General features: G+C 49.3%; 1 protein-coding gene across 1 annotated transcript in view; it reads right to left on the bottom strand.

The window, feature by feature from the left end:
• The window catches only part of KMT2A (lysine methyltransferase 2A), a 40,276-nt gene extending 24,755 nt beyond the window's left edge, over positions 1-15,521 (bottom strand). Inside the window, exons 1-7 of the mRNA XM_058818986.1 lie at positions 15,183-15,521; positions 7,924-7,993; positions 4,212-6,877; positions 2,771-2,948; positions 2,189-2,423; positions 1,059-1,123; positions 160-531 (exon numbers count right to left, since the gene is read on the bottom strand). Coding sequence (XP_058674969.1) covers positions 160-531; positions 1,059-1,123; positions 2,189-2,423; positions 2,771-2,948; positions 4,212-6,877; positions 7,924-7,993; positions 15,183-15,521 — 3,925 coding nt within the window. The remainder of the gene's footprint in view (positions 1-159; positions 532-1,058; positions 1,124-2,188; positions 2,424-2,770; positions 2,949-4,211; positions 6,878-7,923; positions 7,994-15,182) is intronic.
• Between the last annotated feature and the right edge of the window lie 1,062 nt (positions 15,522-16,583).

The raw sequence follows: 16,583 nt of genomic DNA, 5'->3' as shown, positions 1-16,583 counted from the left end.
TCAAGAAAAAGGAAGCCAGTTCTAAGCAAAATTTCCAAAATAATCTGCTGAGATTTCAACACACCATAAAGCATTCATTGGGTTTAAAATGCACCAGCTTTTAGCAGTATTGTTACTTAACATGACTCAAACGTATTGAGGATAAATAGTCCCATTTACCTATTTCTGGCTGGGGAGTCTGCTTTTTCTTGGGCTCAGAAGTGCTAGGTTTAGGTGCTTCTTTTTTCAAAGGTCCTGAGCTTGGTGGCTGAGGAGGAGGAAGCTGGACTGGCTGGGACATCTGCTTGCCAGTCTTTCTGGTACCAGACACAGGGACCTGTTTGGGCTCTGACACAGGAACGGAGGAATTCCCATCTTCATGCTTTTCCTCAACAGGCTTACGGGCAGGCTCACTGCTCTTCTTCCCAGAATTGTCTTCTCTTGGTACAACAGCCTGAGGAGTTTGTTTCTGTCCAGAGTCCAACTGGTTTTTTCCAGAATGGCTTTCTTTCTTCTCATTTGTCTTGGATTTCTTCTCTTTCTTTTTTGCAGCTAAGAAAAAGAAGCACAGATAAAGCAACACAAACAAAATAGTGTGACTTCAAATGATTTGCTGCTCTATTGAAACAAGGATACAGACACTTTGATTCAGAACTTTGTCACTCTGTCATACCAAAGAAAAAACTGTACTCAAAAAATAAACTTGGTTTGTACTTCAGTCTATGTTCTCTCACACCTAGGGCCCCTATTTTGCAACAGCAATAAGCAACATCCTCCTGCAGTAATACAGATTCAGAGCTGAGAGCAGATTTTGTGAGGAAGGAAAAGGAAGCAAAAGGAAGGAAACAAACCAGTCCAGTCAGCACCCGGCCAGTGCTGAAAGACACAGGCATGTGCAATGTCTGTCAGTACTCACATCTCTCCTGCCCCATGCACTTGCCACCAACAGTGCAGGCAGGTTGGCCCCCAGCAGAATAACCTTTATAAACCCAGTGTAGCTAAAACAGCACAGAGAGCAAAACCTCTGAAAAGAAAAAATTCTGTCTTGTACTATACTCAAGGCAAGTCTTTTAGCCTACCTTTAGCTTGCTTCTGGAGATAAGCTTTTGAAGGCATCCACTGTAGATTCTGACATTTCCTCATTCTAAAAAGAAAGAACATGTCAAGAAATCAGAACAAAGATGCAGACATCAAGAGGGCAGACATTTACAGACATTAAGTCTGTAAATACTCAACATCAAAAACTGAAAAGAACATTATCAATACATACACTACTTTTTTTCAGACAAAACCAAGTACTCTTAGCATGGGACTGGATTAGGGGACCAAGATTTTTGCTAACTTTATTTAATTTTATTCCCTATTTGTCCTATTCTTGGCATAAAATGTCTTCTGTAGACTGGGCCAGGCTTTGTTTCTGCCTCCATTCCTGTAGCAGGGCCCATGGCTCTGAAACCCAGCCCAAAGCCTGGGCAAAGCTGCTGAGAGCAAGATTCCTTCCAGTCTGCAGAGTGTTCTCACACAGAAATTCTCACAGCAAAGATTATAAATAGCTCTTATACCACAACAATCTACTGGTGCCACTTTAGCTGCTGCCTTTTCAGACAGTTTATCTAGTCTGGTAAAATCAATTTAATACCGCAATTAAAAAAGAAAAAGGTTCAGTCTAAGTGATATGTATAAAAAATGACAGAAGAAATCATGGAGGAGTGGTATTTCTTAATAATATCCAGACACACCTGTGATCCATGGTTAGGATCCAGAGACCCTAACCCTAATCCTTTGATATACAAAGTGTACATAAGCTAAATAAACATCAGCTTGAAAACACAAGCTCTTCATGAATGCAGTCTAGGAGAATAAGAGATAAATATTTATGTGCATATTGCCTTCCTTGCAAAATCCTGTACTGCCTAACAAAACCCACAGATCTTACACCAAACAATCCCCAGTACTCTGCCACTCTCATCAAACTGAGGAGAATAAGCTAGAAGTGAACTCCAGAGAAAGCTCATAACTACTGCACCTTGAATTGTGGTCTCGACTCTCAAACTGTTTACAGTCCCTTCCTTTGATCAAACTTCAGACCAGGTCAAGCTCAGTCCAAGCCCATGACACAGTGCAAATCTGTGGTTCCTGGCCCAGATCGTGGGTACACTTATCCCACTCAGAGCAGGGATTAGCTCAACAGCTTCTCAGACACACTTACTTGCAGCACTGCTTCTTTATATTGCGCCCACCAAACTTGGGTTTGTCTAGACAGTTAGTGCAGACCCCACAGTCCTCTGGAACCTGGCAGCCTGAACACTGCCCGCAGCGCCTGGAGCGCCGGCCCTTCTTCACCGGAGGCTCTTGCTGGGCCTTATTTCTGGTGACTGGCTTAATGGGCTTGATGGGTGGAGCAACAGGTTCAGCCTCTTCTGAGCCAGCTATCGATGACTTATCTACCAAAAGAACATTTCTAATGTGAATTTTCTGATGTCAAAGAATCATTCAGGAGTATCTAATTTAGCCCACGAAGCCTAAGTTCATCTGCAAAGCCACGTGAGATTGTGCGCATACACATGTATATGCACACATGCCCCTTGGCAGAACACAGGTTTGGTGCAAAACACACATATTTAACACAATTCCCAACAGCTTAAAGGATTAACCCTGTTTGAGTGGCACTGTAATAGAGAGCCCAGAGCTCTTTAACATACTTTCCCTTGTTAATCACTTGAAGTCCTTATTTAAAGCAGAAGCTGACTTTGTATGGGCCTGCAGATGAAAACCAGAAATCCTAACTCACCATCATTCCCCATGGAAGACAGTATCTTCTCCCGCTCTTCCCATGGTAAGGCACTCAGAGTGGGCATGTCATCAGGAAACACCGCGCGCTTGCGGCCCAGTGCGACAGCTGCTCTCCTGCAAACGTGTTTGATTCGTGGTCCTCGGACTGACGTTTCTGATGAATCACTCTCTTGCCCCTAGATTTCAGAACATGAGAGCAGACAGTATTCCTAAGAAAGTTACCAAAATGAGACTGAGAAACATGCATAGAGACTTCTAAGCAAATTATATCTTAGCTTGCAGATTGTAATCATCAGGGCAAAAACAGACTTGGCCTTCTAAGCCTCAGTTATGCAAGAAAGAATAAATGCAAGAGAACAAGAGTTGTGACTCAACTGGAATTCCAAGGTAAGTCTCCATCCACTACTGGAAAGCCAACTTGCTCATGAAGCCACATTATCAAGGAACTGACATTAAAAAAAATCAGAGTCCACTGGAATTGGAGCAGCATTTGGTGCTGATTGATCCAACAGAAGCAAATAGTATTTGAGGCTGTTTGAGAGCTTTGCAGCTGCTGATGTTTCAGGTAAGGGGTTTACTGAGATACTAAACAAATTGAGCATTTCAATTTTCCATGTTTTAGTAAGATTCTGGAATGTCTCCCACTGAAATAACTATCCCAAATAAGCAACTGTGAGAATCTGGGCTTCTGCTACACCCAGCCAGTCACACAGATGCATGGGCATCTTCATTTCAGAAATAAACAGCTGGAGGCTTCTCTACTTGAAATACGTACTAGCGATTTTCAACACTAGTGCTGTTACAAAAAGTAAAAGTTTAAATAAAAAGTATTTCCTGAAAACATATCTCATCTCCATTTCTGGCAGGTAAAGAGGACTGCAGAAAAGGGTGGTTTTGGGGTGGGGAAGAGGAAAAGAGCAAAGTGGTAGGAAGCAGTTCCCCAAATCAGATGAAAAATTCCAATGGATCTTCCTCCCTCCTACAAGTGAGAGATCACTGTATAAAGTTAAAAACCAGAAAGACCAAGAAATAACTTTCCTTCAGAAGCCAACTTTATACTTGAGAAGGGCCCCCAAGTAACCTCAAGGCAAAGACAGACACTGCATTTTGCTGGAACTGCACTTTTCAGAGTGAGTACTGCTCTAGATGATGGCTTTACTTATAGTTGTTCAGAGAAACCCAGTAAGCAGCTATGCTGTACTGGTCTCCAAAATGCATGCAGCTCCCCTCTGAGCTGACTATGCAGCAGATCCCTCTTCCCCTCAGCTTCTGCCCAGGGCTTCTTGGTTTTGGGTCGTTTGCCATCTGTTGCACTAACAGCTGCTTAGCTTGGCACATTAATTCTTCACGCTCAGTATACAAAAGCTATTTGTGACTTCCAGGACAAGTTCAAAGTAAGATGCACTCTAGCAAAAAACCCAACTTGGAAAAAGGAGTACCTGTGCTTTTGGCTGATCTGCTTGTTTGAGAGACTTGCTCTTCTCAATCTTGTACAGCTGGGCTTTTGCCTTTTTCAGAAGACTAGCTACCCTCTTGTCAGTCATTGGCAGTTTGTCTGCTTGAGCCAACATAGAACTGATGGAGGAAGCAGAATGTTTAACAGTGCTTGATGAAGGAGCAGAAAGACGGAGAGCTTTTTCCTTCTCCAAAGATGGCACAGTGGGGCTGAGATCCAGGTCTGATTTGTCCAGCCCCCCTCTACCTTTCTTGGATGTTTTGGTTTTGACAGCTGTTGTATCTACCAGAGCAGCAGTGGAAACCTCTGCCGTGGGATCTGCTGCTGTAGACTTCTTCCGCCCGGCAGTTTTTTTGGCAGATGATGATGCTGCAGCGTCTTCGCTGACTTTTTCTTTGGGCATTTTACCTACAGGAAACAAAGCAGTGCTATTCTGTACTTCTGACCCTTTTCTCCTTTTCTCTTTCTTTGACTCCCGTTTGTTCTCCTTTTCTCTCTCTCTGTCTTTCTCTCTGCTCTTGTCCTTCTCCAGGGCTTTGTCAGCATCTTTATCTTTGGAGAGCTCTTCTGCTGCCCTGTCCTTGTTTTTACCTCTCTCTGTCTGGGGACTTGATGTGAACCAGGGGAAGAGAGGAGCAGGACTACCAGATGGGAAAGGCTCTGCTGGAGCATTCGTCGGCTTCCTTGGTCTCTGGCTTCTTTCTGCTGATTCCCCAGACTGTGATAAGGAATGGGAGGGAAAAGTGAAAGTTGAATTTAAGGCACTAGTGGCAAGAGAACTAACTGAAATACTAGTTAAAGAGGAAGAGACAGAAGACTGTGGAGTGAGAGTTGTCAGGTCAGAGGTACTAAGCCTTCCGCTCCTCGTCCTCATGGAGTGTGAAGGAGATCTGGGTTCTGATCGGATGGGGCTGAACGCTTTCCTCTTGCGCCGCCGAGAGGACGTGCCTGTGGCAGAGGTGCCTGTGGTGGCACGGCCGACTGACGAGGGCAAGGTCACAGACTCGAAGATGCGGGAGTGGGCCTCACTTGGTGTGAATCGTGGTGCTCGCAGCAGAGGACTTCTCTTGTGCATATCAAACCTGGCTCCAGAGTGAAGTGAAAAGAGACGCGTGGGAGCTGTCGCACCTGGCGTTGAGAAGCCAGATGCAAAGCCAACGTCCTCCGGTGTTAGCGGCGGGGGTCTGAAGTTATCAAATATCGGTTTGCGAATAAGACCCTCTTTGGCATATTTTGCTGATGAGAAGTACTGTGGCTCTGACCTGGAATGTTTCAGGGAGGTCCACCTAAATGTTGGCTCTCGCAGAATTGACTTTCGTTTCTCTTGCATCGGTGCAGCAGAAGCAGGAAGAAAGGGTGAGGCTAACGGTATGGTTGGAGGCATAAGCCAAGGGGTATGGTCTGAGATGCTTGAAGCAGGCTGCAGTGGTGGGGGGGGAGTGAGCAAAGGGGGAGGAGGAGAGGAGGAGGACTGCTGCTGTGGCATGCTTGGTAAGGCTGACAGCTTTTTTGCAGTCCTCTGGCCAAAACTTCTTTCTGTTATCGAAAACCTTCTATTTCTCCTATCACCATTATCATTTTCAGGGGACTGAGAAACAGGCAGGGGAGTATGAACTTCTGGAGTATTGCTTCGCTCCTCAGAAAGCATCTGCATCTCCTCAGAAGCCTGGGAGTCTGTAGATGTATCCACGCTGGGGCTGCTGGACCGTGAGGAATCTGAAGACATCTGAGATGAATGTTGAGAAGCGGCGCTGGACTTTTCACTGGAGCCACAAGATGTAGTGCTGAACCTGCTGTTTGGTGTGGATTCTAGTCTGGATATTTTAATAGGAGGATCGTAGTCTTCATCCTCAATAAACCGTTTGGGTGTTTTGATAATCCGTGATGAGATTGCACTCACAACTGGCATGATAAACTGTCGAATATTTTTGAGCTGTGTTCTCCCCATCCTGCCCTGCAGTTTGGCTGCTTCTTTCTCAATCTTTTTTTGTGCTCCCTTTTTAGCCCTCTGCAAGAGTTGCTTAGCAATCGCAGCATCCGTCCTTTTGGTGGAAGGTATAATCCTGACAGGCTTAATCCTGCGTGGACTCTGTCTGACAGCAGCCTTCTCCTCCTTTGTGAGAGGCGGTGTGCCATCCTTTTCTTTGCGAATCCTCTGGGGCTTCTCCAGCTGTGAGTTCATGACCAAAGTTGAGGAAGTCTTTAAACGTTCAGAGGACGGTGGCCTGCCTCTCCTGCGCACGATCTGAACGCTCTTCCTCCCAATCTGAAGTTTTGCCCCAGGCTTAAATTTAGATTTCAGTGGGGAAAGCTTACTAGTTCTTAATTTCTTGATTTTAGTTGCTTGCTGAAACGTAGTGGATGGTGATCTTTTGATTTTTTTCAGACTCTCTTTTTCTTCTTTGCTGCCCTTCTGAACGTCCGATGTGTCCTTTTCCTGTGACAATTTGAACTTCACACTTGTAAGTGCTGGAGGTCTTCCTCGTCTTTTTTCCCCACTCTTCGACTCCTTCTTCTTTACTTTCTCCATGGATGTGGTTTCAGACTTGCTTGAAGGGGAACACACTGATGAAGAGTCTGACAGTACAGCTGAACTTCGGTCAGAACTGCTCCGAGGCCTCCCGCGAGGTTTCCGTGGACTAGATTTAACTGAGAGGGAAACAGATAATGCAGGGAACATATTAAATTTCTCCAAGTGTGGGATGAGCATTACTCAGGTCAAACAAGTGTTTACTCAGTATCATTCACGCTGCCCATACGTTGCCAAAACATTTAATAAAATCAACAAATAAAAATAGTTTTGGCACTACATGTAGAGAATACCTTCCCAACAAATGTCTTTTCCCACATAAAACACCATGCAGATAACTTGTTTAAAAATGCAAGCTAGCCTTTTCCCAACAATTATATATTGCACAAGCCCAGCACCAACTTCATGCTGGGAGGGAGCAGTAATTCTCAAGGGCACATGGTACCTTTTAAACACATGAATTTTTATACATTTTTTTAAAGCAGCTCACAGCCAGCTGAAAGACAAAAAATCCTTCCTTTCGAGTGCCATCCATCTGCACTGCTAAGGGAGAGGTCAAGAGAGCAAGAACAACCTACACAAGGCTGATACAAGAAAATTTACTCAAAACTGGTTTTAGCTTTGAGACATAGTTAATACTCAGCACTGACTTGGAGCCATCAAGCACAAGACTTGATTACCCACCTTGACCAATGCATTTCACTGCACTCTCACCAAGTCCAGCTATTTCAGTTCTGGATCTTCCCTTGCACTAGCAAGGCCCTCCACCACAGTTTGCTGTTGAAGCCAAGCTGAGCAGATGATTATGGTGGAAGAGCAAAGCGCTCTGGTGAGAGCATTTATTGACAACACAGGCAGAAAGGAGTCTACTGAAGAATACTAAAATAGTCAAACCAGTTCAGACCCTTACTCTTTAAATAGCTGCCTCTCCAGAACACTGACTTGAGGTTTCAAGTACTGGTTTCATCAGTATAACTCCTTTACTCAAACGTTCCCTGCTCCTTTACAGATCGGACATAGAGAATCCAAAACTAACTGCATTGAATCTAAAGACTGGTGTGGCTTTTATGCTGGATGAGATTTGATGAACAAACAGGAGAGGCACAGCAAAATCATCACAAAAGAAAACAGAAAGTCAACACCAAATCCTGCAACTTGAACTTACCTGTGGGGGACCTTGTGGGACTTTGTACTTTGACTTCTTCATCTGAACCAAAACCTAAAAACTGTTCATCCTGCAATGAGAGAGTAGAAGGAAGTTTGAGGATAAGGATATTAATGTTGAAATGAACTCCACTGTGAATGAAGCACAAAAGGATTCTAGAGGATTCTCCTTACCCAAAAAAGATACTGGCATTTGCTCCTTTAACAAAGAATTGCTAAAAAGGAAATACAACTTGCAGCAGAGATCACAAGAAATCCAGCAAAAGCAATGATAAAGTAGCATAAAATAAATTACATTATGCCAGAAGACACTGCTTCTGCCTGAGACACCTTGCATCACAGAGCACCCCTGAAGGCCATTCCCAGAAAGGGAGAAACTCAACTTCAGTCCCGCAGCACTGCCAGCAGAGCAGCGGCACGCCTGCCTCCGCTCCCGAGCACGTGGGCTACAGCAGCATGTAAACATGGCTGGGTGCTGCAGGGGGGCTACAGCAGCATGTAAACATGGCTGGGTGCTGCAGGGGGGCTACAGCAGCATGTAAACATGGCTGGGTGCTGCAGGGGGGCTACAGCAGCATGGAAACATGGCTGGGTGCTGCAGGGGGGCTACAGCAGCATGGAAACATGGCTGGGTGCTGCAGGGGGGCTACAGCAGCATGTAAACATGGCTGGGTGCTGCAGGGGGGCTACAGCAGCATGTAAACATGGCTGGGTGCTGCAGCCCTGCCCGCATGGGCAGGGCAGGGCAGGGCAGGGCAGGGCAGGGCAGGGCAGGGCAGGGCAGGGAAGGGAAGGGAAGGGAAGGGAAGGGAAGGGAAGGGAAGGGAAGGGAAGGGAAGGGAAGGGAAGGGAAGGGAAGGGAAGGGAAGGGAAGGGAAGGGAAGGGAAGGGAAGGGAAGGGAAGGGAAGGGAAGGGAAGGGAAGGGAAGGGGTCCCCAGCCCTGACAGAGGGAGAAGCTGCCAGCAGAGACACATGTGGCCTGAAACCTAGACAAGGCACTGAGAAATAACAAATACCTAAGAACAGTCAGGTTTAGAAACGCTGAGGGATCAGCTGCTCAACCTGTGCGATTTCCTGACTTGCACTGGCCTCCAAGTTCCTGTGGCTGCTACAGATCTTCTCTTCATTTTGTTATTCTGAGTCCTAAAGTCATTATGATTTTATCTCTGGCTACTAAATCAGTATTTGCCATATATTTGACAATCACCTGTCAATCCATGATTACAACTTGCATTATTTTCAAACTGAGCTCTGTTATCTTGCTTTGCCAATGTAAGATAAACTACTGTTTCCAACATTAATACTGGCTTTGGCCCAATAGCCTGGGAATAATTTTTTCCATTTCTTACCAACCAGTCACCAGAAGCATCTACAGCAAAACGGCTCCTTCCACAAAACAATCACTTCTGCTTCATTTACAACCACAAGCAGTATGACCAGTATGTTACTTGTGCTTGTGTGTTCAGTGGCATTCCTGGGTGTATTGGTGACCTCAGAATGGTCACTATCACTAGCTGGGAAGGCAGCCCTGCGACCTGTCAGAGATGATGAAGAAAGCCACTAAGTATTACTCAGCACTTGCCAGGCTAAACGGTACAGCTGGCCATCACATGCCAAAATGCAGCTTTGAGGCAAACTAGGCAGGAACAGCCTCCCTTCAGTTTTTCAGAAATGTCATGACAGATGAGAGTGATTAAAAACCATGAAGATTTTGAACATGGCCTCATTTACCTGAAAAAGAATAATGCAATGCAAAAAAGGCCACTCAGGATTATAAATTAAAGGATGAGAGGGAAGGCTTGCCTCATGCCAGACATGAAGACTAACCAAGCACACACATGGTATGATCTCTCTGTGGGCAGCACATACATTTCCCATTCAAACATTGCACTATCCCAACTGGGTTCAACTTCAGAGTTGTGCAGAGATAAAGAATGGCTTTTCCTGAAGTAATCCAGCTACTAAAGAACAGAGAAGTTGCAAGCAAATGTCTGTCACAATGCTCTTGAGCAATATTACTTTTCAAAACATTTCCAGTTAAAGATCTCACAGGAAAATCCATCTTCAAAGGAGAAACTATCCTGCAGGCACTAACTGATGTTCTGATCTCTGTCTGAGGAATATCAGTGTAAACCATACCACTATGGGTCTGTGAAGTTGTAAGGGCCTCTAGACCAGCAATGCAGCCACTCCAATCATCACCTGAAAAAGTTTATTTTACAATAGAGTCACCTGACCAATGCTGTCCTTCCTATTCCCCACCCTGGGTCTGGCCCAAGTTAGACAGCACCTCACTTTCTTGGAAAGGGATAAGCTATTTTTAGAAGCTCATTCAGATGCCTGCTTAGTGACTGCAGCACAACATCTACCAGACCCCCCTGGTTTCAGCAGAGTAAACACCCTTGGAGGTTGGCAGGTAGTAACCCTGAGACGAACACTGGGTGTTGGAGCAGAGCAGAGTCTGCTGGGAGTTCAGGGAGATGCTTCCCAAGCCACTACTTGTGATGCAACTCCAATAATAAACAGCTGAGCACTTGGAGTGATCCTTATGCACCAAGTCAGATGAGGGGACATTTGTCCTTCCATTGTTCCATTCAGCTAAAGCTTTGACCAGGAGTGATGCACAGACTGTGCTGGGGCTTCACCTGGGAGCAGCACTGACCTACAGAGAACGTCTTGAGATGCCACAGCAGCTCTTGGCCTGGTCACCTCCACATGACAACCCCCAAACTACACTGCTGCAGGCATCACCCATGGCAACACAATGGTGATTAGGGCTGCAGCTTCCAGAGTCCAGGTTTTTCAGAATTAGAAAGAATATATTGCTCTTTATGGGGCTGAGGCTCAGGGTGGGTCTATCACAAACGTGTTACTGAGAATACAGATCTATTTTGCCAGTCCTGGTTCCAACCTGGATAAGAAATTCCGATTTATGCTTTCCAATCTGAATACAGAGGAATGCTTATTAGAACACCTGAAACACTCTCATTCTGGTCACAACAAGCTTTCAATACCACTTCCAAGGAAGAGAGTTAGTCAAAACACTACCTACAAAGATCAAGCTTTCAGACGGTGAGAGAAAAGCTCCACAATTGCTTTATGGATGCATTAAAAAAATCTTTTGTGGTGGTAAACTCATCTTTCGTTCCTAAACATACATTCCTAAAGTCAAACTATGCTCAGTAGCTCAGCTTGGGGGGAACAGCTAAACCTGCTCTGGGAATTTTGTGGCATCCCTGAGAAGTGATGAACCACTAACTTGAGGAGTTACCTGCTTCCTGCAACATGGTGCTGTGAAACCTGCAGTTCAGCACTCGGGGGCCAATATAGAAGCACTGTTGCAAGTCTGTCCCACGAGCTTTCCAGCTGAAGGAAGCACAATGTCCAAAAGACCCTGGAACAAACTCACCAGTGCACAGCTGCTGTTCTGAAATTGCCTTACCTGCCCACTGCTGGTGCCAGTGGGACGAGCCACATCACCTTTCATTTGAAAAGTTTCCCAAATTCCTAACAAACTTCCCAAAACTGCTCCTCTGAGGGTTTGGAGCACTGAACAAAGTGCTCCAAACCACAAAAACAGAAACATTTATTTTGACACATCTGACAAAGCAGCACCTGAATGTTCAGGAAGGGAAAATGCAGGAAGGAGCCTCCATCTCTTGGGCCATGACCTGCATCATCCTCACTCACCATGTGTCTCGTGTCAGACATCAATACCTACAGCAGTCCCCTCCCCATGCATGCGCAGTGACCACCTTACCCGTGACAGGAACCGCTCTACACCTCCAAATCACACATTAAACACTCAAGCAGTCTGGAGCGACCACTCAACCTAGCACTACCTGAGGAAATTTTCAGGCAAATAGAAGAAATAATCTGTACTTCCAGCTCAGGCACGACCCTGGCAGCAGTATGGAAGATAATCCCTACCCCCAGGACATGGATCTGGTACCATTTCCAAACATTCCAGGCATCAGCAAACGTCCACAACTCCAACAGTCACCTCATAAAACATTATGCCCCAGGTATAATCACGGTGGTGCCAGGGACATCACCATTACCACCACATCCAACTGCCAAGCTTGAGCTTCTGCAACTTTCAGCCAATACTGCCAGCATGCATCCAGCACACACTCAACTTTTACATCCCAAAGCTTCAATCCCCTTCACACATGGGCAGGAAGCTCTAAACTGAGAGGCAGAGCAGATATTTAACAACTACTTTTATGCTTCTTTTATACCAAATATTGACATAATGAACAAAGAAAATGCAATCATCTTTTTCTTGCTCCTACAGTGCCACTCACACCAAGCTGAAAGGTTAGCACCCAGTACAAATGCTACTGTTCAACCAGTTACAGCTTCACTGCCCAAAAAGTCCCCCAGCAATTCTTCTGGTGTTAGTATCAGAATGTGGCTCCTTTAATGTGAGCTGGTTTCAAGATAACTCAGTGCAAGACTGAGCTGCAGCAGAAGACAAGGCTTTGTACAAAGTGACCAGAATCTGAGGAGAATGCCCTGACACCCCATAATTCAGATACCTTTTAAATGAGAAACACAGTTTGCTACATACTATGAAGCTGTCAAGGAGACAAGGGAAAGACTGAGTCGAATACTTGCTCTGGACAACATTACTCCTGCATCTAACTTGGTGGTAATACCCAATTTCAACAGGTATCTACACTAGTGCAGACAAGAATGAGGTAGAAAAAAATTAAGCATGCGGAGCAGAAGTTGTAAATAAAGAGGTAACACAACTTCTTCCTCTGATTGCCACTGGCTCCTCAAAACAAGTGCTCAGAGTTTCCTCCTGATGAGGAATAATGGCCACTCAGTTGAATACTGTACCTGGCTCGGCTCAGGAAGGACCCTCAACCTTGTGGAAAAGAACAGCAACAGCCCCAAGCAGCGACTGAGAGGCCATGGTGAGCCCTAATATGAGGGGGTCTTCTGCAAGCCCCCTTCCAGAAGAGCACCTCCCGCAGAGCAGCTGCCCCACGGGTCCCAGAAACTGCACACAGCTGCCCTCTGCTCCGGAGAGGCCACAGGCAGCCCCGTGTGCCAGAGCCCTCTTCACACCCTCACCCCTCCCCAGAGAATCTGTACTGCAGGACAGAAACAGCAGCCTCCGGGGACTGTAATCTTCACTAGGACTAAGACAAGTGCACAACTCACCAGCCAGGAGAACTATGTCCTTTGAGGCAAAAATGTTGTGTTTCTTGAGCATCACCAAAGGAAAGGAACCAAGTGGGTGAGTTAACCCAACCTGAACGTTTGTGAGGATCTCCTCTGAGTATGCCCAAGAGTACCAGCATGGTGTAAATCCAGAGAGAGGGGAAACACCTGGAGTCTGCCCCTGCCTGGCTCATGAGGGACAGACAAAACTGAGCCTACAAACACCAAGCCACAAATCAATGTTTATCATTACTTTCTACTGTATGCAATGCTATTAGAGAAAAACTATTAGCAGCTAAGTAGAAAAGTGATGTAATAGGTAGAATTCTTAAAATCCAGGAGACCCCGTATTAATCAGCTGCCACACATACAATGCATTCAAGCTATTTTACTTTAAAGCAAAAATACCCTAAAGGCTAAACTCAAAAAGATGTCTCAAAGATGTTTTAGGGCTTTTTTGAGACACAAAAATATACTTGAATACAACTGGAATTAAACAAACCACAGCCCAATGTCATCTTAGAAAAAAAAAATAAAGAAAAGGAAAAGAAACAAAGCAACTTGCCTCCCCCCACATGAAAAACCTCCTGGGTTATTAACTCTGTGGTCAGCTTGGTTAGCCAGATCTCAAGTCATTTCTCTCCCTGAACTAGCACTGGTGAGATATTAACTGCTTCCCAGGGCACGCCAGGAATTCCATCAAGCCATGTCTACTGCAAACAACAAAAAAGAGAAGTATCCCAAAGTGCAGCCCCTGAGATGATGGTGTTAATGAGAGCAGTGTGACTCACCCCAAAGTCTGCACAGGTGAGAGCAGGAGTGTCCCCACGCTCAGCTCTGCTCCTGCAAACACAACCCAGCTCCTCCAGCACTGCAGCCCGTGGGAACTGCCACTCTACAGGCAAGGAACTCCTCCAGCTCAGCCATGAGCCAAGAGCTCCACTTCATGGCACCCAACAGAAAATGCCAAAACCAGGCCAAAAAGACACAAGAAAACTGTATTTTCATGTATGTTTTAATGACCTCTGCTACGGCCAGTCATGGGAAAGGAAACCAACTGGTCTTTATACAGACAAAATGCAAAGATACATTCACCTACCCTACAGCTGGCAACCTGCCTGGAGAAGAGGAGACGGAGCTGGCCCTTCAAAAATCTCTAAGAAATCCCTCCTGGTACAAAAGACCTGGGGAATTCTCTTGCCGGCGCAAGGATGCCGCTAAGGAGCGATGCAAAACAACTGGGGGAAAGCAACGCTGCAGCTCGTAGTAACACACCCCCATCATGTCTTCCCTGTTCTGTCAATAGGTGGGTTGTTGTCGCACGCCCACTCCGGCTGCCTTAGAAAGGCTTAAAAAAAAACGAAGGGAGGAAGAACAGCAACTCAAAAAAAAAGAAAAAAAAGAAGAAAAGAAGTAGCACCAGCTCTCCTAGTACCGGGGAACGGCCTCTCGCAACGGGCCCGCCGCCCCAAGCTCCGCCTGGGGCATCCCCAACGGCGAGAGGGAGGAAGAGGAGGAGGACGAGGAGGAGGAGAAGAAGGGGGAGGGCCGGTGCGCGACACCCACCGCCGGGCCCGCAGGGGGGGCCGGCAGCCCAGCCCCCTGGAGCCCCCGCGCCCGGGGAAGGACGCGTCACCCCGCCGAGCATCCTCGGCACCGGGCGCACCGGGCGGCCCCGGCCCATCCATCCTACCTCGCTGCCGGCAGCGGGCTGTGCGCACCGCATCCCGCCCCGCCGCGGGCGCGGGAGCGGCGGGAGCCGGATAATGGAGGCGGCGGCAGGGAGGACGCACCGGCGGCAAGTCGCGTGCGCGGGGAGGGACCGCGAGGGCGGCCGGACGCGGACCGGCACCGGGTCCCGCCCGCCTGGTCCCGCCACCCGCCCCCCCAGGGCCCCCCCCGCCGGGCGCGCCCTTTGTGCGGGGCGCGGGAGGTGTGTCCGGAGACGGGCGGGCTGTGCGGCCGGGGCTGGGTGGGTGCGCCCGGGTGTGTTCGGGCCGCCGCCGCCGGGGCGTCGGGGATGCTGCGCCCGGGACCCGCCCGCCCGCCGCGCCCCCCCGCCCCCGCCCCGCCGCCCCTCTCACCTCTCCGCTGCCCGCCTCGGTGCCGCAGGCCGCTCGGAACCGCCGGAGGTTGATGCCGATGGTGGCCGAGACCTGGAGCGCCGCGTCGAAGCCGGGACCGGCCGCGGCCGCGGGGCCGCCGGGGCCCGGCGCTGCCCCGCCTCCGCCGCTTCCCGCCGCCCCGCCGGAGCACGGGCCGCCGCGCTCGCCCTCGCCCGCCGTCGCCGGCGCCGCCGCAGGTTCGGCGGGCCGCAGGCTATGCACGGCCGGCACCCGCAGGCGGGACCCCCCCGGGCCTCGGCGGCCCCAGCCGCCGCTGCCGGGCCGGGCGGGGAAGCGCCACCGACCGCTGTGCGCCATCTTTACTGAGAGGCGACGAGCCAGAGAGCGGGGCCGGGCCGCACCCCGCGCCCTGCATAGCGCTTCGCCGGCCCGTGGAGGCGCTGCATAACAACGGGTGCCATGCAGGTTATGGGGCTCCGCCATCCCGCCGCCCCGGCACATGAATAAGCCATGCTCGATCAGTGCTAGCCCGGGATAACGCTGGGCGATATGCAGGGCCCCAGGCCTGAGCCCCAGTGCAGCCCCCCGCCCTGGATAGTGCAGCCTCGGGCCGCCGCGGCCCCTCATCGCTCGCAGCGCCATACAGGCGCAGGGCTGCTGGCGAGCCGGCCCCGGAACCTGCCTGCCACATACACGGGCCGCTGGCAGCCCTCATAACCCTGGCGGCGATGCCGGGCGGGAGCGGGAGCCCCGCGCCCCGGACCGCGCATACAGCATAGGCGGCGCTGCCGCCCCCCGCATAACGCCGGGACGGATGCGGGGCGCGGGGTGCGGCCCCGGCCGGGCACGGCACAGCCCGCAGTCCCCGCCGAGACCCTCCGGTGCTCGGCCCGGGACGAGCCGGTCCCTGCGGGGGCACCGCGGCCCCGAGCTGTGGTACCGAGGGCGGGCAGCTTCACCCTGCCCTCCCGGCCCCGGCTGTGTCCTGTCTGCGGCCCCGCGCCCTGCCGGTGCCGCGTCCCGCTGGGTGCCACCCCCGGGAGGGAGGTGGCGGCGACAGCACCGGGCTGGCAACCCCGTCGTGTACGGCACGGCGAGAACAGGGTTAACATCCAACAAGTGCCCGCTGTATTCCATGAGAGCAGCACTGCAAACACACGGATAAGATGTAAATACCTCTGCCTGGGGACACAAAATACCCATTTTCCTCCGAAGTTCATCAGCCGAGGGCAGGGGAGGAGGGAGGGGCGGCGGGAGGCTGTTTGTCCCCGAGAGGCAGCCAGACACTTGTGGTGTTTGGGAGGACGAACAAGCTGCGGGAGCCCTTTGGGGTCAAAGATGCTGCTTCTGCCTGGGGTTCAGCTGTGGCAGCGGGGCTGGGGGTGTACTGCTCCCGAGGACTTCCCGGGAGGAGAACTA

The sequence above is a fragment of the Ammospiza caudacuta genome, chromosome 23 (assembly GCF_027887145.1).
Source record: "Ammospiza caudacuta isolate bAmmCau1 chromosome 23, bAmmCau1.pri, whole genome shotgun sequence".
NCBI classification, from domain to species: Eukaryota; Metazoa; Chordata; class Aves; order Passeriformes; family Passerellidae; genus Ammospiza; species Ammospiza caudacuta.
The sequence above is the reverse complement of the archived record's forward strand: the minus strand, read 5'-3'. Positions and strand labels throughout refer to the sequence as shown.